This window comes from Halichoerus grypus, chromosome 2, assembly GCF_964656455.1.
Source record: "Halichoerus grypus chromosome 2, mHalGry1.hap1.1, whole genome shotgun sequence".
Taxonomy (NCBI): domain Eukaryota; kingdom Metazoa; phylum Chordata; class Mammalia; order Carnivora; family Phocidae; genus Halichoerus; species Halichoerus grypus.
This window is the reverse complement of record NC_135713.1, coordinates 120,033,405-120,056,615: the sequence shown is the minus strand read 5'-3', so window position 1 is coordinate 120,056,615 and position 23,211 is coordinate 120,033,405. Positions and strand designations below refer to the sequence as shown.

Sequence of the window (23,211 nt, the reverse complement as noted above, 5' to 3'; positions counted from 1 at the left end):
CTGCTTCTCCTTCTCCCAGTGCCCCCTGCTCATGCTCCCTTTTAGCTATCTCTCTCACAAATAAATAAAAATTTTTTAAGACTTTATTTGAGAAAGAAAGAGAGCACCAGGGGGGTGAGGGGCAGAGGGAGAAGCAGACTCCCTTCTGAGCAGGGAGCCCGATGCGGGGATCTATCCTGGGACTCTGGGATCATGACCTGAGCCGAAGGCAGACACTTAACCGACCGAGCCACCCAGGCTCCCCAATAAATAAAAAAAATTTTTTTAAGATGTTATTTATTGGACAGAGAGAGAAAGAGCACAGCAGGGAGAGCAGCAGGCAGAGGGAGCAGCAAGCAGAGGGAGAAGCAGGCTTCCCTCAGAGCAAGGAGCCTGACACGGGACTCTATTCCAGGACCCCAGTATAATGACCTGAGTTGAAGGCAGACGCCCAAGCAACTGAGCCACCCAGGCATCCCTAAATTAAAATCTTTTAAAAATTTAAATAAGAAAGATTTTCTGGGGCTCCTGTCTGGCTCAGTTGGTAGAGTGTATGACTCTTGATGTTGGGGTTGTGAGTTTGAGCCCCAAGTTGGGTGTAGGGATTGCTTTAAAAAAAGTCTTTAAGAGGTTGTTTTGTTTTTTGTTTTTTTTTTTTAAAGATTTTATTCATTTGACAGAGAGAGACACAGCAAGAGAGGGAACACAAGCAGGGAGAGTGGGAGAGGGAGAAGCAGGCTTCCCGCCGAGCAGGGAGCCCGATGCGGGGCTCGATCCCAGGACCCTGGGATCATGACCCGAGCTGAAGGCAGACACCTAACGACTGAGCCACCCAGGCGCCCCGAGGTTGTTTTGTTTTAAGATTTTATTTGACAGAGAGGGATAGAGCACAAGCAGGGGGAGAGGCAGAGGGAGAAGCTGACTCCCCACTGAGGCGGGAACCTGATGCAGGGCTCTATTCCAGGACCCTGGGATCATGACCTGAGCCAAAGGCAGACGCTTAATGAACTGAGCCACCCAGGCGCCCCTAAAAGAGATTTTCTTAAATACCTATAAGACTCTCCCAGTCTTTGCAGATGGGCTGTTTATGTTGAGGCATACCTTCAAAACTCAGGCAGTTTTCAAGTCTTTCTTAGCCCACCCTACATATGCATAGCCTGAAGGTCAGCCAGAGATGAAAGTGTAGGGCATTCTCAGCTCTTTTCTGAGCATGCTCCCAGCACTGAACCTGCCCGTAGCCTTCTAGATTCCCCAGAATATACAGGAGCTTTTCAAAGTTTTTATTCCCAAAGGATTTCCTTCACCAGTCTTTGCTCCCAGGCTTTTTGCTTTGTCTTTTGTTTGTCACAACTGTTATTCCTTGCCCTAGGTGGCTTTGGCTATTTTATTTGCCTTTAACTGTTTTTAATAGATGCCAGTCCAGCACTTTAAAATGATAAATTTTATGGTATTTGAACTATATACCCAATTTTTTTTTTTTTAAAGTAAGCATTACACCCAGCATGGGGCTTGAACTCACAACCCTGAAATTAAGAGTCACATACTTGGGGTGCCTGGATGGTGCAGTCGGTTAAGTGTCTGACTCTTGGTTTCAGCTCAGGTTGTGATCGCAGGGTCATGGGATCGAGCCCCATGTCAGGCTTAGAGTGGAATTTGAGACTCTCTCCTTCTCCCTCTGCCCCTCCCCACTGTGCGTGTGCTCTCTTGCCCACGCATGTTCTTTCTTTCTCTAAAATAAATCTTTAAAAAAAAAAGTCATATGCTCCACGGACTGAGCTGACTAGGTGATCCTATACCCAATTTTTTAAAAATAGCGTAACACACAGAGGGTAAAGTATAATGAGTGTGGTCCAAGAAGGGTCAAGAACAAATCATAGAAGAAAATTTAAAATTCGATACATTGCCTTACATTAGAACTAGAACACCTTGTGTTCAATAATTGTAGGTCCATCAAAGTTCTGAAAGTAAATGATCCTTACCCCCCTGGCTTTCACTTGGCTGGCTGTAGCTGGGAATGTGATCTGGTCAGCAGTTGTTCCTTCCCTCAGTTGTCTAACACTGGTCCAGGTTTCAGTTCGTTATTCTTGGTTTCAGTTGTGATTTGTTTCCCAAATATTGCTTGATAAAGTAATTTTATTTACGGTCCTTTAGAGACTTTTTCACTAGGATCTATACCAAAGCCACTGCTTGTTTGATGAGGTGATAATGAGCAAAAAGCTGACCTACAGCCTTGTCAAACACAGGGATTGAGCCCTTTTTTGCTAAACTCTGTTAGGTTTTGTTACTGGTTGGCATCAAACAAAGGAGGAGGGGAGTCCCCTGGGATTCTCAAACTATAGAATTTGCCGAAGCAGACTTTTCATTGTTTATAGAAGCTTGTGCTCATATATTGTATGGAAAATTTTTTTTCTTCAAAAAAATAGATTTCATTTATATGTAGATGTACTTTCAGTCACTGAGGCTTATTTAAAAACAAATTTGGTGTGTTTGTAGATGGACATGTCTCACACATGTGGTTGCTACTTACCTACTCAATTCCATTTAAATATTGAATATCCCATAGTCTGCTAAACTTTGTTTTTTTGTTTTTTTTTTAACTGAAGCTGTAAGCCACTTGTTAATATTGTGGTCTTCTGAAAGGGAGGATTTAATGGGTGTAAGTTGGGATAGGATACATGTTGGGAAAATAACAAAAGTTGTTATAAATTGCAGTGTCTTTGAACATAATGATCAGCTCATATGCAGAGTAAACAAAGTTACATCCAGTTGTAAAACAGGATTGACCCCTGCTTTTCATAATATTTGAGTTTCATCTAAAATGTAATGCCTGACATATGAGAATGAGTAGTTTTCTTCAGAGGAACTGATTGATCTTTAGTCAGAACTTGTTATCCAAAAAAAAGGGTTTTATTTCATCCAAGATAAATGATAAATAAAAAATAACAAGGATACCATCGTCTGTTTTCTGTCCTGTCTGCTTTTATAGTGCCTCTTTTTCCTAATCCAAGTCATGTTTCATTCTACCCATACTCTGTCTCTGCCTCTCTTTCATATGTATACAATAATAACTAGGGCAGAAGTTCTTAATAATTTCTAGTTGAGGACCTCTTAACTAAAAATCTCACTACCATGATGGTATTGTAAGTAGTATTCAGTATTTCAGAATATACATATGTGTGTCAGGCTAGAAACCTCCCCCCACTCCTCGCTTGAGAGACTAAATTCACATTATATGAATGGTATGAGTTTTTATTATACTTACATACTCTTAAGGATAAGTCCATAAAATGAATCTAAAGGAGGGGCACCTGGCTGGCTCAGTAGAGTATGCGACCCTTGATCTCAGGGTTGTGAGTTCGAGCCCCGCATTGGGCGTGGCGCCTACTTTATTTATTTTTTTAAGATTTTATTTATTTGACAGAGAGAGAGCGAGAGCAGAAAAACAAGCAGGGGGAGTGGGGGAGGGAGAAGCAGGCTTCCAGCGGAGCAGGGAGCCGATGCGGGGCTCGATCCCAGGACCCTGGGACCATGACCTGAGCCGAAGGCAGACACTTAACAACTGAGCCACCCAGGTGCCCCTGGAACCTACTTAAAAAAAAAAAAAAATCTAAAGGACCAGCAGTACACATAGAGGCAGCACTCCCTGAACTGTAAACCCAAGGAAAAAACTATTTGTAGTAGGAGGTTTTAGTTTTAGTGTTTTATTTGATTATGATAACTTTGGAGTAAGAAGGCCTGAAGTTTGTTTTGTTGTTACTTATTTTTGCTTTTGTTTTAGAGAGAGAGAGGGTGGGGGCGGGGGTGAGCAGAAGGGGGGAGAGAGAACTTTAAGCAGGCTCCACGCCCAGCACGGAGACTGATGTGGGGCTCGATATCAGGACCCTGAGATCATTACCAGAGCCGAAATCAAGAGTCGAATGCTTAACTGACTAAGACATGCAGGTGCCGCAGGCCTTAAAGATTTTAAAACTCTATCCTCAGGGTGCATGGGTGGCTCAGTCATTAAGCATCTGCCTTCGGCTCAGGTCATGAATGGGATTGAGCCCCGCATCGGGCTCCCTGCTCGGCAGGAGGCCTGCTTCTCCCTCTCCCACTTCCCCTGCTTGTGTTCCCTCTCTCGCTGTATCTCTCTGTCAAATAAAGAAAATCTTTAAAAAAAAAATAATAGGGGCACCTGGGTGGCTCAGTCAGTTAGGCGGCTGCCTTCGGCTCAGGTCATGATCCCAAGGTCCTGGGATCGAGCCCCGCATTGAGCTCCCTGCTCAGCAGGAAGCCTGCTTCTCCCTCTGCCTGCCACTTCCCCTGCTTGTGCTCTCTCTCTATCAAATAAATAAACAAAATATTTAAAAAATAATAATAATAATAAAACTATCCTATTAGGTATGCTGATTCCTCCCTTTCGCGCCAGTCACACTGCTATTTGATTTTATGTGCAAGTGACTCTTGTTATATGTAAACCCAATCTAGCAATTTCATACTTAAAGAATTAGTAGAATATTGTAGAATCTGAACCTTATGCTTCAAATTTTTAGCCAGCAATATATCAGCTGGGTTAGATCATGTTATTACCTGTTGAGTAGTGTATAAGAAACCAGACTACTGTATCAGATACTGCTCTGCTTTTACTCACGAAAGAAGAGATTAGGTGCGGGGCGCCTGGGTGGCTCAGTTGTTAAGCGTCTGCCTTCGGCTCAGGTCATGATCCCAGGGTCCTGGGATCGAGCCCCGCATCAGGCTCCCTGCTCAGCGGGGAGCCTGCTTCTCCCTCTCCCACTCCCCCTGCTTGTGTTCCCTCTCTCACTGTGTCTCTCTCTGTCAAATAAAAAAAATCTTTAAAAAAAAAAAAGATTAGGTGCTTGAGCTAGTTGGAGTCCGGTAGTCGTTTGTGGCTGTGTGGGGGCTTGTTATTGCTTTTCATGGAAAGATGTTTATTACATACTATGAAGGTAATAAAACAGTTTTAAAGGCAGTCTGTAGGGGCGCCTGGGTAGCTTAGTCGGTTAAGCGTCTGCCTTTGGCTCAGGTCATGATCCCAGGGTCCTGGGATTGTGTCCCACATCTGGCTCCCTGCTCAGTGGGGAGTCTGCTTCTCCCTCTACCCCTCCCCCCTGCTCATGATCGTTCTCTCACACTCTCTCAAATAAAAAATTTTTTTAAAGCAGTCTGTAGACACTATCATTTAAAAGCATGCATGTTACGTAGTTTAGGTGCTTGACACTCATTGTACAGTGGACCAATCCAGACATGGAGTAACTCAACATGGACCCAGAGATTAAGCAAACAGAGAGTATGCTATGAAATCAAAAGATCCTGAAATAATAAAAGGGTGGCTCAATTGGTTAAGCCTCCGACTCCTGGTTTCAGCTCAGGTCATGATCTCAGCGTTGTGAGATTGAGCCCCGCATCAGGTTCCACATTCAGCAAAGATTCTGCTTGAGATTCTTTCTCTCCCTCACCCCCTCTCCCCCCACCTCTCTCTCTCTCTCTCTCAAATCCTAAAAAAATTAAAAGAAGAATAAAAGATCCAGAGCCCTCTGTACCTTGGAACTGAGGTACTAAGAGGTTATTAAAAGTGTGTTTTCGGGACGCCTGGGTGGCTCAGTCAGTTAGGCGTCTGCCTTTGGCTTGGGTCATGATCCTGGGGTCCTGAGATCGAGCCCTGCGTCGGGCTCCCTGCTCAGTGGAGAGCCTGCCTCTCCCTCTCTCTCTGCCCCTACCCTTACCCTCATGCTTGCTCTCTCACTCTCCTCTCTTTCAAATAAATATAAAATCTTAAAAAAAAAAAAAGTGTTTTCATTTGCAGTCTCTGGGCTTTTTAACACCAGTTTTTATTATTTATTTATTTATTTATTTATTTTAAGATTTTATTTATTTATTTGACAGAAAGCGAGAGCAGGAACACAAGCAGGGGGAGTGGGAGAGGGAGAAGCAGGCTTCCCGTGGAGTGGGGAGTCCGATGGGGGCTTGATCCCAGGACCCCGGGATCATGACCTGAGCCGAAGGCAGACGCTTAACGACTGAGCCACCCAGGCGCCCCAACACCAGTTTTTAAAAGTAGAATTTGCTTTTCATAAAGTCACTTGATGACTTAAGTCTTCCATACCATGCTTGTTTTATAAAGCAAGGGATATCCAATATTTTAAAAATCAGATGATTTGGGAGTTACATTCAAGCAGTTGATTACCATCATTGGCTGTTACCAAAAAATACTAGATGAATCTAGGCTGTTCTCAGCTGTTTCTTCTTTTTTTTAAAAGGTTTTATTTATTTGATAGAGTGAGAGAGCACAAGCAGGGGGAACGGTAGAGGGAGAGGGAGAAGCAGGTTCCCCGCCAAGCAGGGAGCCCGATGTGGGGCTCAATTCCAGGACCCTGGGATCATGACCTGAGCCGAAGGCAGACGCTTAACCATCTGAGCCACCGAAGCGCCCCTCTCAGCTGTTTCTTAAACATTAAGATCATTTGAGAAAAAACTGAAACTTCCCAGTTGCTTGATTTATCATGTGCATTAATATGTCATGTGCATCTGGTACCTAACCATGATGCCTGGTGGTAATAGATGCTCATTAAGAACTGAAGGACTGACTGACAAAATTAACTGTTGTTCTTCTTTGAAGGTTAAAAACGACAACTAACGCCAACCATGAAAGATCCAAGTCGCAGCAGTACTAGCCCAAGCATCATCAATGAAGATGTGATTATTAATGGTCATTCTCATGAAGATGACAATCCATTTGCAGAGTACATGTGGATGGAAAATGAAGAGGAATTCAACAGACAAGTTAGTTTTGTGTACAAACATGATCTTTCTCATAGCCCATTACAGCCCTCAATATAATTGTACTTGTCCCTATAATGTGTTTTTCATCTGGTCCCTTATATTAGTGAAATATAGGAATTTATATGCTACCACTCCTATTTTATTTGTATGCTGAGTACTACCAGGTTTATCTGCTCACTGAAATAACTTAGGGAAATTTGCAGGGTCCCACCCCAGATAGTCTTATCCAGGAGGACTAGGGTGGAGCCTGGAAAACTTGTTTTTTAAAAGCTCCCAGATCGGGGGCGCCTGCCTGGTTTAGTTGTATGTGACTCTTGATCTCAGGTTTGTGAGTTCAAGCCGCATGTTGGGTGTAGAGATTAATTAAATAAAACCGTAAAAAAAAGAAAATCTCCCAGATGGGGTTCCAGTGTGCAGTTAGGTTTGGGAACTACTGCTTGCATCAATCAGATTGCATTTAAGAGAATATAAATTAGGAGCAGACAGGCATGGGTACTAGGGTACAGAATTGTGCTGTTTTTTCACCTGAGGTTCTTAATTTGATAAGCCTGAAAACCTGACACCAGTGTTATCCTTAGAGAATGTTCATACATTGATGAATGTTGTCTTTTATTCCGATATTTCTGACATCTGTTTCCATCTTGTGTCTAGTTCCTCCCTGATCATGGCTTTGGTAATCAGTAGCCAGCTTGATTTCACCATATCCAGTGATGGATAGTCAAGAGTAAAAAAGTGTAGTCTTATTTCAGTGAGAATCATTTGGGCTGTTTTTGGTTTGTTTTTAATTAACCATGCCCCAACCCTACCCTCTACAGAATTTTAATCATTTTTGGGTGGGTTTAGGGTTTGTGTAGTTTTAAAATATCACGGGTAATTCTTACAAATTCCTCAATGAAAATATTCCTTTATTTATTACTTCCCCACCACCCTCAGTGGAAAAAAGAATATTCTGCTAAGACAAAGACCACAAAACCCTAAACAGATATTCCCTAGTCTTATGGTAAACATTTCTTTTTCTTGGCAGAGAAGCAGAGGAGGTTACAATATTGTGGTTTTAAGTGCTTTAATACAAGATATTTTAAGCTGTTCCTAGTGATGTCTTACCAAATGTGCTATAAATTATCCTTTATATATTATAAATCCAGATAGAAGAGGAGTTATGGGAAGAAGAATTTATTGAACGCTGCTTCCAAGAAATGCTGGAGGAAGAAGAAGAACATGAGTGGTTTATTCCAGCTCGAGATCTCCCACAAACTATGGACCAAATCCAAGACCAATTTAATGACCTTGTTATCAGTGATGGCTCTTCTCTGGAAGATCTTGTGGTAAAGTTATTTTTCATCTTTTTAAAAACTAGCTCATCTTGCCTGTAAGCGGAAAAGCCAGCAGTCATCTGTTTAAGAAGAGTTCTACATTTCTTCCCTTTCGGAAATTGTACTGCTTCTTACTATGGAAGCAGAGGCCTTCTGGTCTCCTCACTTATGACATGGAGTGACTTCTGGCAACACTCTGGGGCTAGTCTCAGACTACTAACAGACTTCTTGCCACTGCTTTTAGTTTTAATAACTATGTTGCCCTAGGATATGTAGATGACTTAAAGCATTAATCCAAAAGAAGTATATAGTATGTCCATGTGACTTGCTTATACAAAAGTAGCTTGATGAAGAGGTTTTGCTCTTTAATTTTGCCTTAAACATTTGGCGAAATTTTCAAAATTTTATCTGAAAGGTGAAAATTTGGATATTTTTTTTTCTGGCCCAAGATTTAGTTACCCTAACTCCCATTTGGAACTGGGATTTAAGAGGGACTTTTATAAGCTCTTGGCAGAAAAGGAACACAAACCTATTTGCATTTTTAGCTATTCTCCATGTCTTGTTGCTGGGGATGGTATATTTGCAATAAAAGGTTTTTTAGGAATTATGATAAATAAGCATTAGTACTGGGGTAGAACCTGATGAGTTGTTTGCTAAAATTAAGATAAAATGATTTGAAGTCCTAATGTTGACCTTTCCGACCATATTGACAATCTCTAATTGCTTTTACAAGATAGTCCTCTGGAATTTACTCCTAGACTTAAGTATTTTTTGCAGTTGTCTTCTTTTCACTGTGCAGTGATTTCCTACCCTGGCGATACATCATAATTACCTGTGAAGCATTGAAAACAAAAATAAGTCCCTCAGCTACATCCCAGACTTGCAGAATAAGTTGTCTAGGCATGTTAATGTTTAAAAAGCACTGCTAGGGCATACTGGCAGCCTGCCGCATCAGGCATTTGGGAGCCACTCTTCTAAAGGGCTGTATGGAGAACATAGAAATTGACATTGTAGTATAGACTTGTTGCAGTAAATGACAGTAACCCAGTTGAGCAGATGTGTGATATGAATAGTCTGTTGAGATATGCTTGCTTATGGCTACCTTAGTCATTCCACAAATAACCCTGGTTGCTCTGATGAGTAAAGTCCTTTGCTGGTCATAATGTATAACTTTAATGTGGACCCAGTATTAATGCCTAGAAACTGGTTTGTTCGACTTGACTTGGTCTATTTGAGATTATGTTAATGCCTTCTCATTCTTTTGTAGCTGCCAAAAGATTACACATTCAAGAACACTGCTTTTTTATTTAAACCTCACATTTTTAAAGTTTAGATACAATTCCCTTGAGAGAAGTGAGACTATGTCCTGTCCAAGGAAATGGTTGTGTATAAATTATGAAACTAAAATTAAATTATTGCTCCAACATGTTATTTAATATGCTTTGGTCTTGAAGTAAGTGATATAGGGGGTTCAGATTCTATGTAAAAGCCTCTCAGCATTCCTACATTTCAGGGCCTGGAATACATCTTGATTTCTTTTCATCTTTTATCAACTGTGGTGGAGGCAAATTTCCAGCTATTCTCAATATGCTGACATGTCTGCCTAGGAAAATAAAGATTTAGAGGTATAGAATAATGGCTCTTAGAGATTTTGGCCCATTCTTCCCCTAACTTAGGCAAAAAAAGAGTCCCAGAGAGAGTGACTTATCTAGGCTTTCATATTTCATAGGAAGTTAGGAGCAGAGCCGAAATTCCATCTTAGGTCTTCAGATTCCCCATGTAGTTTTCTTTTCCTGTTATAAACCTTGCTTCCTGTGGGAATCAGAATACAGCAATTTTAGAAAGATAAATCCATATTTTCAGTGAGGATCATGAGCAAAATTAATCCATAAACAATTCCTCAGTCCCCTTTAATCATCATTTCAACACTTGTTTAATATGTTTGCATAGTATGAAACGGTTAAAATAAAATAACATAGTTAACAGAATTCCGTATTCTAGGACACCTTTTTAGTTTGTGTGAAGTTAGTGGGTCTGGTTACACTTAGCAAATTTAATTTCAATTCCTACTTTCTCTTTAGAAAGTGGTAAGTTTTCATATAAATAAATAGTTTACATCTGGTTCCTTCTTTCCCTGCTATAGATAGATTTTTGGGGTTAAGTTTAACCTTACAATCTGAGTTCTTTTGTTTTATATTTTTTGGAAGATATTTTTGCATGTGGATCTGGGTTGAATGCTTCTGAGTATTTGAAGCCATCTGTTAATGAACTTGCTTTTTTATGTACTTTATTTTCCAGGTCAAGAGCAATCTGAATCCAAATGCAAAGGAGTTTGTTCCTGGGGTGAAGTACTAAAATATTTGAGTAGACGGGGCCCTCTTTTGGTGGATGTAGCACAATTTCCACACTGTGAAGGCAGTATTAGAAGACTTAATTGTAAAAGCTCTCTCTTGTCACTGTGTTACACTTATGCATTGCCAAAGTTTTGTTAGTCTTGCATGCTTAATAAAAGTGCTGAGACTGTTATTAAGTAATAAGCTGTCAAACATTTACTGAAAATAGAATTGGCCCCATGGCTTGATGTGAAGACAGCGAGGAAAGAAGCACCAGTCAAGTTGTGACAAAGCACCAAATTAAAATGACCTCTAAATCTTAGTGAATTGTCTTTTTTGAGGCTAAACTAGTCCCTTACGGTTAGCGAACGCTTGTTAATGTCTAAACTTTATAAAAATGAGTACATTTAAATTAAGTTCTAGTTGTTAGGCATATTTCTCAGTTGAGACTTAAATTTGCATTTGTAACTATCAAAAAGGATCTTTTTCTGAAGAAGGCCTTGTTAATTTGAAATAATTCTTTATAGACAAGTACATCTTTGGTTTACTGAGGTTATAAGGTAGTAATCAGATGAGAACTAGTCCTGACTTCGATGGTATTTTATCACATAAGAAATAGTGAATTCTTCTAATGTTACATCTGAGGAAGTATGTAATTTGAGAATTGCATCTTACTCTAAGGACTCACTGCATCATAGCTATGCCTATGTGCAGTGCAACATTTGACCCACCATAATCCAGCTGAACAAAGTAATGGTAACATGATTTGAGTGGTGCTTTTCCTTGCTTTGTTAACCATCACTACAATAGTCTACAGCACAACTTTTCTTTTAACAAAGCTAGAACAGTTTTGGCTTCTTAAACTTCATACTTGGGTAGGTTAAGCTGCCATACGTGTTCAGTGTGAATAGTGTTTAAGTTGAAAATATTGTAAAAAAATTATATTTTTTCAAAAATATTTAAAAAAATAAATAATAGTAGAACTGAGCTGATGGCTTGTGTTTATTGGTGCTGGAATGCAGACTCTCCTGTGGTGATTGATACTCACTTTAGTGGGCTCAGTACTTCAGGACAACCCTGCTGGCAAGATTTGCTGAGAGAGCAGGCTTTATTAGATTCCACAGTGTCAAGTGTGTCATTATGCATGTATCTGTCCAGAATACAGCAGTAAAATAAACCCTGTATCCCCTTTTGTAACCCACCTTGATTGCCTCAGGCAGCAGTCAGTGTCAGGGCAGTTATAGATATCCATGTTAAGAAACTTTTTGGCTGACCAGTATAATGGTAACCTTACTCTAGTATAATCGCTTTTGGCTTCTGCCCTTGATAAGCCATTGCTGGTCTGATTGGAATGGTTTGCTATTTTGATTCACCTGGACCATCTCTATTTTCCCCTCACGAGCTTATTTATAATATGTTCGTGGCTAATCTTTATTTTGGGATAGGTTGTCAACCATATAGCAATTCTCTGGTTCTACATACAGTTCTGCCTCATGGCCCTACTCAGTTGTTGATAATGCCCTCTGCTTTTCTTGAGTTTGTTGGGCTCAAAATTAAAAAGGCCATGTAGTCTGTTCTGGCTCACATTATCCAGGGGCGGGGGTTGGGGGATGGTCCTTTGGTGTGCCCAGGTGCCCCAGTGTTTTTTAATAGCTCCATTAAAAGACAATAAACTAAACAGGTTTTTTGTTGTTGTTTTTAGTAATCTTGGGGTGCCTGGCTGGCTCAGTCAGTAGAGTATGCGTCTCTTGATCCCCATGGGCTCAAACTGACGACCCCGAGATCAAGAGTTGCATGTTCTGACAGAGCCAGCCAGGGCAACCCAAAATAGGTAGATCTTTAAGCCTATTTTTTTTTTTTTTTAAGATTTTATTTATTTGACAGACACAGTGAGAGAGGGAACACAAGCAGATCTTTAAGAAACTCTGAAGCAGAGAGAATCCTACTTGACTTTCTTTTTTTTTAAAGATTTTATTTATTTATTTATTTGACAGAGAGAGTGAGAGAGGGAACACAAGCAGGGGGAGTGGGAGAGGGAGAAGCAGGCTTCCTGCCGAGCAGGGTGCCCGATGCTGGGCTCGATCCCAGGACCCTGGGACCATGACCTGAGCCAAAGGCAGACGCTTAACGACTGAGCCACCCAGGCACCCCTGGCTTGCTTTCTTTTTGGAGCCATGATACAGCCAGTCCCCTCAGTCTTTAACAGCTCAGTACCACAGGTGGCACAGCAGGCTGCCAGATGTATGAGGCTTACAGATCCTCTCTCTCTCAAGCTCAGATGGGGCAAATGGGTTCATTTCTACGTACTGCCAAATTACCATAGTGCAATGTAACTGGAAGATTATAAACTTGAATTAGAGAGGCATTGTAACCTAATGATAAGAGCAAAGACTAGTCAGACTTCCTGGATGTGAATCCAGTGATCATGGACAAATCACTTAACCTTTCTGTGCCTTAGTTTCCACCTGTTTAAAATGGTAGTATTAACAGGGGCATCTGGCTGGCTCATTTGGAAGAGCATGTGACTCTTGATCTCAGAGTTGTGAGTTTGAGCCCCATGCTCAGGGTGTAGAGATTACTAAAAAAAAAATTAAAGAGGCACCTGGGTGGCTCGGTTGGTTAGGCATCTGCCTTTGGCTCAGGTTATGATCTCGGGGTCCTGGGATTGAGCCCCGCATCAGGCTCCCTGCTCAGTGGGGAGTCTGCTTCTCCCTCTGCCCCTCCCTCTGCTTGTACTCTCTCAAATAAATAAAATCTTTAAAAAAATTAAAACAAATAAATAAAAATAAAATGGCAGTAATAACAGTGTCTGTCTCAGGATTGTGTGATTAATTAATACACATCAAGCACTTAAGAGAGCCCCTGGCACATAGAAAATTCTGTTTAAGTAATTGTTTTTACTAAGAGAGGAGTGTTCTAGGCTTAGCTCTCATTTTGTTGGAACTTTTCTTGATTGTCAGGGAAACCACATATTAAAACTACTTAGCTGTTTAACTGGAGAGTCAGGCATCTGCATTAGAGGTAGAGATGGAAAGTTTCAGAGCATCAGCTCTTCTATTTTGAAGCCCTTTGAACAGATCATCCCATCAGGCCTATGCAGCATAGTTTTAGGGTAATTGAAGTCATCCTGTTTTGATTTTAGGGATTTTTATGTTACCACTACTGAAACAAAGCAGCATATATGAGAGAAATTTTCCTGTTCTTGTGCAGTGTATTAACCTATTTCATGTCATAAAGTGTTGCGGGGTTTTTGGTGTTTTTTGTTTTTTGTGTTTTTTTTAGCATATTGGAGTGCACTGATGGGGCTACCTGTGGCTAGAGTTTATGGCTCACGGGCTACAGTTGACCCATTTCCTGCCTACTCAGAAGGCTGAAGGGGTCAATATGTCAGCATACTTGTAACCTCCTAGTGACCCACACCAGTTGGAAAGTTCTGTTCTCATTATGAAATAGCTTAAGGAATTCCACTCAAAATCCATACTTTGACTTTTTACCCAGTCTACCTTTCCCTTGAAGACAATCAAATAGGTCACAAAAATAGAAACTGAGTGGTTTTGTTTTTCTTTAGTTAAAATATAAGAATATTGTGATTTTTTTTCAACCCTCCTACAAAAGGCAGTCTTAACACACGTCCTACCTTTCCTAGGAGTAATTTTTCAGACTTTGGTGCATGCAGATCCAGTTTGTATATTTTCTGGAGTGTCTTCTGGAACTGGAAGCTGGGTTTTCGACCTTGAAGAAAATCCTTTGAAGACGGGGCAGATAGGAATGTATTTCAGAAAGGCAATCCTTTTTACCGTGCTCATCCCAATGGGGAAGTCATAGCTCTTGAGACTGGTAGACATCTCGCTGTTGGCATGGGCCCCAGCTTTCCATTGTATCAGACCTCGTTCCTCTGGGCTCCCTGAAATAGGACAGTGAGATTATCAAGACCAGCAGCCCTCCACTACCTCCCCTCCATACCTCCATAACCTAGTCCTGAGACAGATTTCTGGAATCCATTGTCTTCATTCTCAAGTATTTTCTGGGACTGAAAGGTTACTGGATCCATGATTTCTCGGCTTTTAACTTGGCCAGAGCTCTAGGAAACCCTAAAAGATACTGGTTATACTTAGTATCTATTGTGTATCTATAGTGTGCCAGTCTCTGTGCTAAGGGCTTTAATTTCATTATCTCATTCTTCAAAACATACCTGTGGAAGGCATATAGGCACTAACATACACATTTTTATGATGAAGAAACAGGCAGAAAGGTTAAGTAATTGTCAACTTACATCTTTAGTATGGGCCTAGCATGTGCTAAGCTGATGAGGACCAGCAGTGCCCAGTCTGCACTGGGGGCAGGGAGGGCTATTTAGAAACACTATAGGGGTGCCTGGGTGGCTCAGTCGTTAAGCGCCTGCCTTCGGCTCGGGTCATGATCCCAGGGTCCTGGGATCGAGCCCCGCATCGGGCTCCCTGCTCAGCGGGAAGCCTGCTTCTCCCTCTCCCACTCCCCCTGCTTGTGTTCCCTCTCTCGCTGTGTCTCTGTCAAATAAATAAATAAAATCTATAAAAAAAAAAAAAGTCTCTGGAATTTATAAAAAAAAGAAACACTATAATCAGTATTACTATTCAATATTAGGATTCCATATTTGGAAAATAAACTCATTTTTATAACACAAACCTCAGAAAGTCAAGCCAAGTAAAATCTTTGTTGGTAGTGTGGATACACAAAAGATTATTTACATCTAGGGGAATGCTCCCTCAGGTGGGGGAGGGGTGCATGAGGTCTGGGGTGTTTTTTGGGTTTTTTTTAAGATTTTATTTGACAGAGACAGCGAGAGAGGGAACACAAGCAGGGGGAGTGGGAGAGGGAGAAGCAGGCTCCCCGCAGAGCAGGGAGCCTGATGGGGGACTCGATCCCAGGACCCTGGGATCATGACCTGAGCCGAAGGCAGTCGCTTAACTGACTGAGCCACCCAGGCGCCCAGGTCTGGGGTTTTCACAAGAGGGCTGGGGTGAAAGAAGATTATTGGAGTGTAAATCTAGTGGAAAGAGGTTTCCACTAGCCCCACTAGCATTTGCTGAACTAATTTGTGATCCAAAAGTCACAAAAATAGAAACTGAGTGGTTTTGTTTTTCTCTGGTTAAAATATAAGAATATTGTGATTTTTTTTAACCCTCCTACAAAAGACAGTCGTAACACACATCCTGCCTTTCCTAGGAGTAATTTTTCTAAGTTTGGGCTGTAGATGGGGAAAGGGCAAAAGCAAAGCGGCCCATCAGTAAAATGCCCATCACACAGAAGAAAGTGTGATTCCATGATTAAGGACTGGCTTCTGATTTAGCCAGACCTGGGTGTGAATTCAGGTTGGGTGACCTTAGGCAAGTTACTTGACCGCTCTGAGCTTCAGATTTCTCATCCATGCACATTGAAGGACTACTGAAGATTATGTGGCACAACATACATGATGATCCTTGGCAGAGATGGTTGCTGATAGGCTGTTGCGTTGAAGGATGGAGATGTGAAGAACTCAGTAAAGCAGTAAGGCTCTTAAGATCTGGGTAGCTTAATCCAGCTATCTAGATGACAAAGAAGCCCGTCTGTATACAGCTGTCCACCTGATGCCTTCCATTTTCCCAGATTCCCTGAGCATTGAGACTGCCACGTCCTTGTCTCTGGTCCGCAGCCTGGCTTCCTCTCAATGGGGAAGGGCAGGTACCTCCCCCATTAGTCCATGGGGTAGCTGCTACCAAGAGTTCTCATGTCATCTTATGCTAAAATCCCTAAAAGGGCCCTGGCAGGGCGCCTGGGTGGCTCAGTTGTTAAGCGTCTGCCTTCGGCTCAGGTCATGAACCCAGGTTCCTGGGATTGAGCCCCGCATCGGGCTCCCTGCTCCCCGGGAAGCCTGCTTTCCCTCTCCCACTCCCCCTGCTTGTGTTCCCTCTCTCGCCGTGTCTCTCTCTGCCAAATACATAAAATCTTTAAAAAAAAAAAAAAAAAAAGGCCCTGGTACCTAGGCCCTTCCTGCCCATGCTCCAGCCCTGCAGCTGTGTTTAGGCTGGTAAGTGGTGGGGAATGGAGGGCCATCATCCTGGTACTCCCATCCCTCCTCTCCCTGGACTGATGCAATCTTTAACCTCTGCCCCCACAGAGCTTTCCCTGATCTTCCAGGTCCCCTGAAACCCTCCAACAGAGGCAGTATGGTGCAGTGGCTGGGACACAAGCCATAGACTGCATCCAATGGACTTCGTTAAAATCTCAGATTTGCAACCTTTTAAATCTGCAAATGTGAACTTCGGTGAGTCAACCTCTCTAATTATGTTTCCTTGTGAAATGGTGTTGACAGTCTCTGCCTAACAGGATAGTTTTTGAGAATTAAGCGAGACCTAAAGTTTCATTCCAGACCCACAGTAAATGTTTGGTAAATGTTAACTATGCTTGTTACTCATTTTAGAACATGGAAAACTCGTTACTCATTAATACAACTGGTGGCATTTAGTTTTTATATTTTACAGGGCACCTGAACATGGGCCAGGAGCGTTCTCAGGGGCCCACGCTAAGTATCCTCCACAATCCCTGCAAAAAGCCCCGATTCCAAAGAGAATGTTAGGAGCTCTCCTAGTAGTCAAGCGTGACAGGTTGCTGGCATATTTGGAGTGGGTTTTGCCACCCAAAGTACTGCTTCATTTGTATCTGGCCTAATGGAAGAAAGCAAAGGATCCCAAAGGCACCCTTCCACTTGGTGGCTGTCAAGAAATGGAGAGGAAACAACCCACAGGGCCTGGGAAAGACTCCCCTAGACCCACCCTCTTCAAGCCCTATAGGGCATGTCTGTGCCTCTGTCCCACCAGTGTCTCTCCCTCCAGCCAGTGGGCACCCCGCCAGCCCAAGTGTCCCTGCTTCTCCTTGCAGGGCCTGCATTGCCTGGGTGCTGGCCACACTTCTGGTTGAGGGACCACCTGTCGGAGTGCAGATGAGCCCAGCCTAGTCCTGTGTGCCCCTCCCGGGGCTGACCCATACCTGGCACTGTGTTGTCCAGTATGAAAGCGAGACACCCACCCACGAACATCTCTGTGGTCAGCAGCACCGTTAGAATCTGGTCCACTTCAGGAATGCCTGTGGAATGGGCCAAGGGCCAATGGGCATCTTGGTGTGGTCTGGAGACAGAGCCCAGGGACCTTGTTCCCACTTGTGCAGCTTGTTGACTTCTTTGAGCAGGCATGGTGATGAAACGGTACAAATCCCAACGTTCACACCTATAATCCCAGTTTTGTTGTCTTGGGACACATCATTTAACTTCCCTGAGCCTCACTTTCCTCCTCTGTAGAGAGGACAGTAGTATCTGTCTCTGGACGCTGTTGTGCATGTTAAATGAGCACATGTAAAGCTCCACGCCTGTCCCTAAAAAGTGTCTCCGTCAAGGACAGCTGCTAATTCACTTCTCAGCTTCTGCTTCACACCCCAAGCTGGCCAGGATTTGTGGCTCAATTGTAGGGTGCCTTGGAGGGAGGGAGCCGTGCCCAGAGCCCACCACGCATCCCCCAGCCCTGGACATTCGGACTAGCGGAGGTACCTGTGTTGATGGCACCGGGGTTGGACTCCAGGTAATTGGGCAGCGTGAGCCCGAAGAACATGGAAAATCCGAGCACGAACAGGTTGCGGGAGGAGTTCATGTCCACGAACTGCAAGTTGGACAGCCCCACAGCCGTAATCATGCCTGAGGGCGCAGGGTTAACCGCTGGAGAGGCTGCGCGGGCAGGGCGGGTTCCACCACTCCCAGACCGCACGGAGACCCCCGGCCCGCACGCGGCACTCACCAAAAAGGGTGCAGAACATGCCTCCCAATATGGGGTCAGGGAGCGAAGCAAAAAGGGCGGTGAACTTGCCAATCGTGCCCAGCAGTAGCATGATGCCCGCACCATACTGCACCACGCGCCGGCTGCCTACCTGCAGGGGAGCCGGGAGGGGGGTGGGGTTAGGCCCTGGGAGCGGAGCTGGGCGGCGGGGGGCCTGTTACGAAAGTGAGCACAAAAGAGCCCAGGCTCCTTGCGGGGTAGGACCATTCAAAGACGGGGTGTGGCTGCGGCCCGAGGAATGGGGCTTTGTGCGGCTCTGGCTTGTGGCACCTTGGTAATCCCCAGAACGCCGATGTTGGGGCTCGAGGAGGTGGACCCGTTGCCTGTGCCCAACAGCCCTGCGATAATGCAGCAGATGCCTTCGGTGAAGATGCCCCTGTAAGGAAAGGGCGAGTTGGGGGCTTGGTCCAGCCCCTGCCTTGGCTTGGGTCCCTCCCTCACCCTAGGTGGGCTGCTCGCCTTCTTGGGGACTGTGCAAGCTGCAACTATCTGTCCATAGTACTCCCCACTCCAGGCCAGAGGTAGGTCTGGGAGCCAAGAGCCCACGTCCAAGCGCTAGTCCCAGTGCCCCAGAACTTATTCCCTTAGGCGACCCTGGGCTTCAATTTCCTCATCTATAAAATGGGGATAAGGGTACCTGTCTCACAGAGTCCTTAGTAGACTGCATAAGAGAATGCACATGGAGGGCCAGGCATGTTGAAGACTGTCAACAAGCATAGTTTCCCTTAGGCTTCATTATCTCAGCGACTCAAACACTCAGACTGAATGATGAGAGCATCCCCATTTCATAAGTATGGAGAATGAGGTCTGGACAGTCCCAAGTCCACACCTTTGGGGCTCAACCCTGTCCCTACATTTGCTTTCTGAGTGGCCCCTGAGAAGATCCGATACAGAAGAGGGCAGGTGGCCATACCTGTTGATGGCATGTACTGGAGGGGGTGGGGCGCCAGCCAGGCGGGCACAAGCATAGTAGTCTCCGATGGACTCAATGATGCCCGCCACTGTGGCACTGAACATTCCCAGGACAGCAGCCGCAGTCACCGTGGGCAGGCCCCACTGACCTGGATTGGGGCGTGATAGGAGCGTGGATGCAATGTCGCTGGGTGGGCCAGGGAGGGGACTAGGCAGTTCGTGGGGGTGAAGGGACCTCAAGCTGGGGCAGGAGCTCTACACTTGTGGGAGCATATTTGGGATCACTCGGAGTCGTGAAGCTGGAGTGAGGCTTTGAGGAAAACACTCTGCCTGGCACACTAGAAATGTACACCTAATGCCAATTATATCGGCAGCGGGATTGGTGTCATCGGGGGCCTTGTAGATGGTCTCAGCTGGAGGCAGAGGGGGCCAGTGGGGTGGCTCACAGGGGTAGGGGATGCGGATCCAGGGCGCAATAGCCATGATATCCCCTCGTGCGTCTGTCCGTGCCTGGAAGCCGTAAGCTGTGGGGTCTGAGGGCAGCACGTTCGTCAGGGTCAGGACATAGCAGAGTAGCCACACGGTCATGATGGCCAGCACAATCTGAAGTGGGGTGGGGTGGGGGGAGCACTGAGGGCCCTGGAGGTCTTGGTCCAGCCAACCAGCCCCTACCTCAGCCCCAGCCTCTGCCACAACCCCAGCTGCAGCCTTCACCCCTGCCCGAGCTCAAGCCTGGGCCCCAATACCTGCTCTAGCCCCTGACTGGGACCTTATCTGTGCTCTGGTTCTAGTTCTTCTGGGGTCCCGGACCTGCCCCCAACCTTTGCCCTGGACACAGGTCCAGCCCCTGCCCTAGTCCCAGCCCCAGCCGCCTGTCAGCTCCTCACTGGAAACATCTTGAAGATCTGGATGCGGAAGAGAGTCAGGCCCTTGCCCCAGCGGTAGACAGGCAGCAGGAAGGTGAAGTTACGCAGGTACTGGGAGAAGAGGACGATCAGGAGAATGGAACTGGGGGCAGAGGCACAAAGGAAAGATGGCTGTTGGCTGGGCTAGGGACAGGACATGAAGGGGGTGAAAGGGCAGAGGCTGGACAAGGATCAGGCCTGGTGCCTGCTCACCAAGCTGAGATGCCCCAGTGGGAGCCAGCTCGGTCACCAGCAGCTTGGAAGACAGAGAGGCCAATGAGGGAAACAGTGGGGGTGACCGTGAGAGGTCCTATGTAGCTGAGCAGGGCCCCAGGCAGCCCCATCAGCCCGATCACCACCTCCACTGTGCTGGACACCATGATTGCACCCTGGACCTAGAAAAGCAAAGATCAGCTGTAAGTCCCTATGTAGAGTCTATCACCTCTACATTAAAAAAAAAAAAAAAAAAGCTCCTGGACTGCCTCCTTGAATCCCCCAACTCAGCAGTGGCTCCCCTCCCATCTAGCCCCCTCCTCAAGTCCAGGTCTCTTCTACCCCAGGTGCAAGCCCACCTCTCGTATCCGTGGGTGCCAGATATGAGAGGTGTTCAGGGGAAGACTCCAGTTACCGTAGATCTCCTCTGGGAGCAGAGACAGGGACACACACATGGCCAGGGAACAGAGACAGAGAGGAAGAGAAGATGCTGCCATGAATGCATCCCAGTGTCTGGACTTGGGACAGTTGTCCAGACTTCCAGGCTCCTGGGCCTCCCCTCTCCAGCACAGCCCCCAGAAGTGTGCCCACCTTCTGGGGGGCATTTCCATCTCTCCAGGGCCAGGATGGCTTTGGCTGGGACCAGAAATGCAAAGGCGCTGGCCTGGAACAGCGGCAGCCTGGAAGAAGAGGCACAGAGCGGCAGGGGTGGGGTCAGGGGTGGGCAGGGACACAGAGACAGGAGAGATGGAGACAGAGGGCACCGAGAGAAGGAGACAGAATCACACCCAGAGGCAGAGAAACAGAGGGACAAGGGACAGGGCAGAGCTAAGAGAAGTCACTGCGGCCCCAGGCAGGACTCCATGAATTTTGGGGGCCCAAGGAAGAAAACAAATAGAGTCCCTGCCTCACAACCTTCCCCCCTTTCCTTCTCAGCCCCAGCTCCTGCACTGTGAGGAGCCCCGTGCAAGGAAGTAGACAGCTCAGCTCTTGCATCCAAGCTCCACTCACAACCTTCCTCCATCCTCCCACCACACAACCGTTTTTTGGCCACCCAAGCCTTGAGCTGTGCGCTCGGGGGCAGGGGGCCCCCAGGAGGATGGGCTGTTGAAGAAGCTCACACACAGCCTAAAAGCCGGGAGTGGGTGATTCTGATTACCCAGAGTAGGGCCTAACAGGGGGAGAGCCCAGCTAAGGGTACATTCCCTTAAACCCACCGACTCCTTGTCTTTGGGGAGCCTCAGGGGCCCAAGGTAGGATCCCAGCTGCCTGGCTCTAAGGCTGGCTTGGGAGTAGGAGTAGCAGGTGGGGGAAGATAGCAGCTCCGCCCCGCCCCAGAAGCGCCCTCAGAGAAACCACCTGGTCCTGTGGTGTGGCTCACAGGTGGGGGCAGGCAGCTCACCGGATTCCCAGTGTGCTCTGGATGAGGGTGGTGATGCCCACGCAGGTGAAGATGGTACCAATGAGCTGGCTGACCATGTGCTGGTCCCGGCCCACGCACAGCGCCTCAGCCAGAAGGAAGGGCACAGCAATGGTGCCACTGAAGCATGTCAAGTAATGCTGGGGAGGGGGGGGAGGGCGTGAGGCGGCTCACAGGCAAACAGGGACACCCTAACGATCCTCATGCCTGCCTCAGGGGGCCTGAACCCCTGCTGCCCCTGGCAGGGTGCTCACCCAGGCCTGATACTCGCACAAGGGAGTCCCAGAGAGCTACTGTTCACCTCTCTCTTTGGGGTACTAATCTGCCCCCAAGTTCTTCCTGTGGCTTCTGTGGAGTGGGTCCTTTCCCTGTGACTGACATTCTGCCTGGCAGGTGACACATATTCCCGGGGATAATCTTCTCTCGGGCCCCATCAGATGCCCCCTCCCACCCCAGCTCTGTGACAGTCACTGTTGTTGACCTTAGGTTTCTCTTCCTGTTACCCAAGATAAACTTGTTGGCTAGGAAGGGGGCTGGGATCCTGGGGAGCATGCAGAGTGGGGGTGGGGAGGCCCTGCAGGGAAACCCACCTGGAAGCCCAGCAGAATACACAGGTACCAGGGTGGCACATCCTCAATCTTGTACAACATGTCAAACGTGGGCTCTCTGGGCAGGGCCACCGTGGGATCCCTCGTGGAGTTCCCTGCGGAGCCCAGGGACTCCTGCTAGGGCAGCAGAGAGAAGTAACTCAGGGTGGAGTGATGGGCACCAACCAAGTCCATTCTGCCCCAGAATCAATCAAATGGCCTGAGTGGCCTGTCAGATCCTCACAACGGCGTCCGAGCCCCACTCTCCCTCCCGGTTCATCCACCCAGCTGTCTCTCGGTCTGGCCACCCCTGGCTCCCTCCTCACGTTCCTTTGTGCAGGGATGAGTCCTCTGTGCTGGTTCCTGGAGGCCTTGGGACTGGGGCATTCTGGCCAAGGGGATGGGCCCCTAAGTCAGAAGTCCCCAAGGGGCAACAGGAGAGGGGGCCAAGAGGGCTGAAGTCCGTGGACAGGCCCTCTTGGGCACACTCTGGTCCTACCCTTGCCACTTGGGGTTCCTTGGGGTTGCCCTGGGGGTGGGGTAGGTGGTCCCTGCTGACCCTCAAGCTGGAGTCAGCCAGTCCCAAAGCTGACAACTGCACCCTCACTGCCACCCACACCCCATCCCCCAGTCGCTACTTTCAGCCTGGGATAGTCACTTTCAATCAAGTTCATCAGAACTTGTGTCTCTGCCTTCCCAGGGGGAAGACATGAGCAGGCCCTCTAGCCCCCACCCAACCCTGCCCCCACCCAGCTCCCACCCATTCCCCAGCACCTGAGTCTGGCCCTCCAGGTTCTCCTGGGCCCTCATCTTTGGGGCACAGGTGTGAGCGGTTCCTGAGGAAAAGAGGGGATGGCTTTACGAAGGCCAAGGAGGACTTTAGTCCACACATCAGACATTGTTCGAAGTAAATCTGTAACCAGATCCA

The 23,211-nt window shown here is 46.3% G+C and overlaps 2 protein-coding genes across 6 annotated transcripts in view; one reads left to right on the top strand and one right to left on the bottom strand.

The window, feature by feature from the left end:
* Nucleotides 1–11,392, top strand: part of PAIP2 (poly(A) binding protein interacting protein 2) — a 26,232-nt gene extending 14,840 nt beyond the window's left edge. The window contains exons 2-4 of the mRNA XM_036088876.2: nt 6,596–6,759; nt 7,905–8,084; nt 10,371–11,392. Of these exons, the coding sequence (XP_035944769.1) occupies nt 6,622–6,759; nt 7,905–8,084; nt 10,371–10,427 (375 nt within the window). The 5' untranslated portion in view covers nt 6,596–6,621 and the 3' untranslated portion in view covers nt 10,428–11,392. The remainder of the gene's footprint in view (nt 1–6,595; nt 6,760–7,904; nt 8,085–10,370) is intronic.
* SLC23A1 (solute carrier family 23 member 1) lies at nt 9,525–23,211 on the bottom strand. 5 transcript variants are annotated; one of them, XM_036088851.2, is made up of 15 exons: nt 23,058–23,211; nt 22,287–22,421; nt 21,679–21,836; nt 20,868–20,956; nt 20,636–20,703; nt 20,277–20,458; nt 20,046–20,166; nt 19,605–19,761; nt 19,160–19,307; nt 18,517–18,622; nt 18,208–18,337; nt 17,964–18,107; nt 17,411–17,506; nt 14,043–14,309; nt 9,525–9,884 (listed from the first exon to the last, which is right to left on the bottom strand). In XM_036088851.2, the coding sequence occupies exons 1-14, from the start codon at nt 23,091–23,093 to the stop codon at nt 14,062–14,064; spliced, it is 1,818 nt and encodes a 605-aa protein (XP_035944744.1). In that variant the 5' UTR covers nt 23,094–23,211; the 3' UTR covers nt 9,525–9,884; nt 14,043–14,061. The 5 variants fall into 5 exon arrangements, with proteins under 5 accessions (XP_035944744.1, XP_077923572.1, XP_035944747.1 ...); XM_078067446.1 differs by having other exon boundaries at nt 17,450–17,506; XM_036088854.2 differs by having other exon boundaries at nt 22,287–22,418.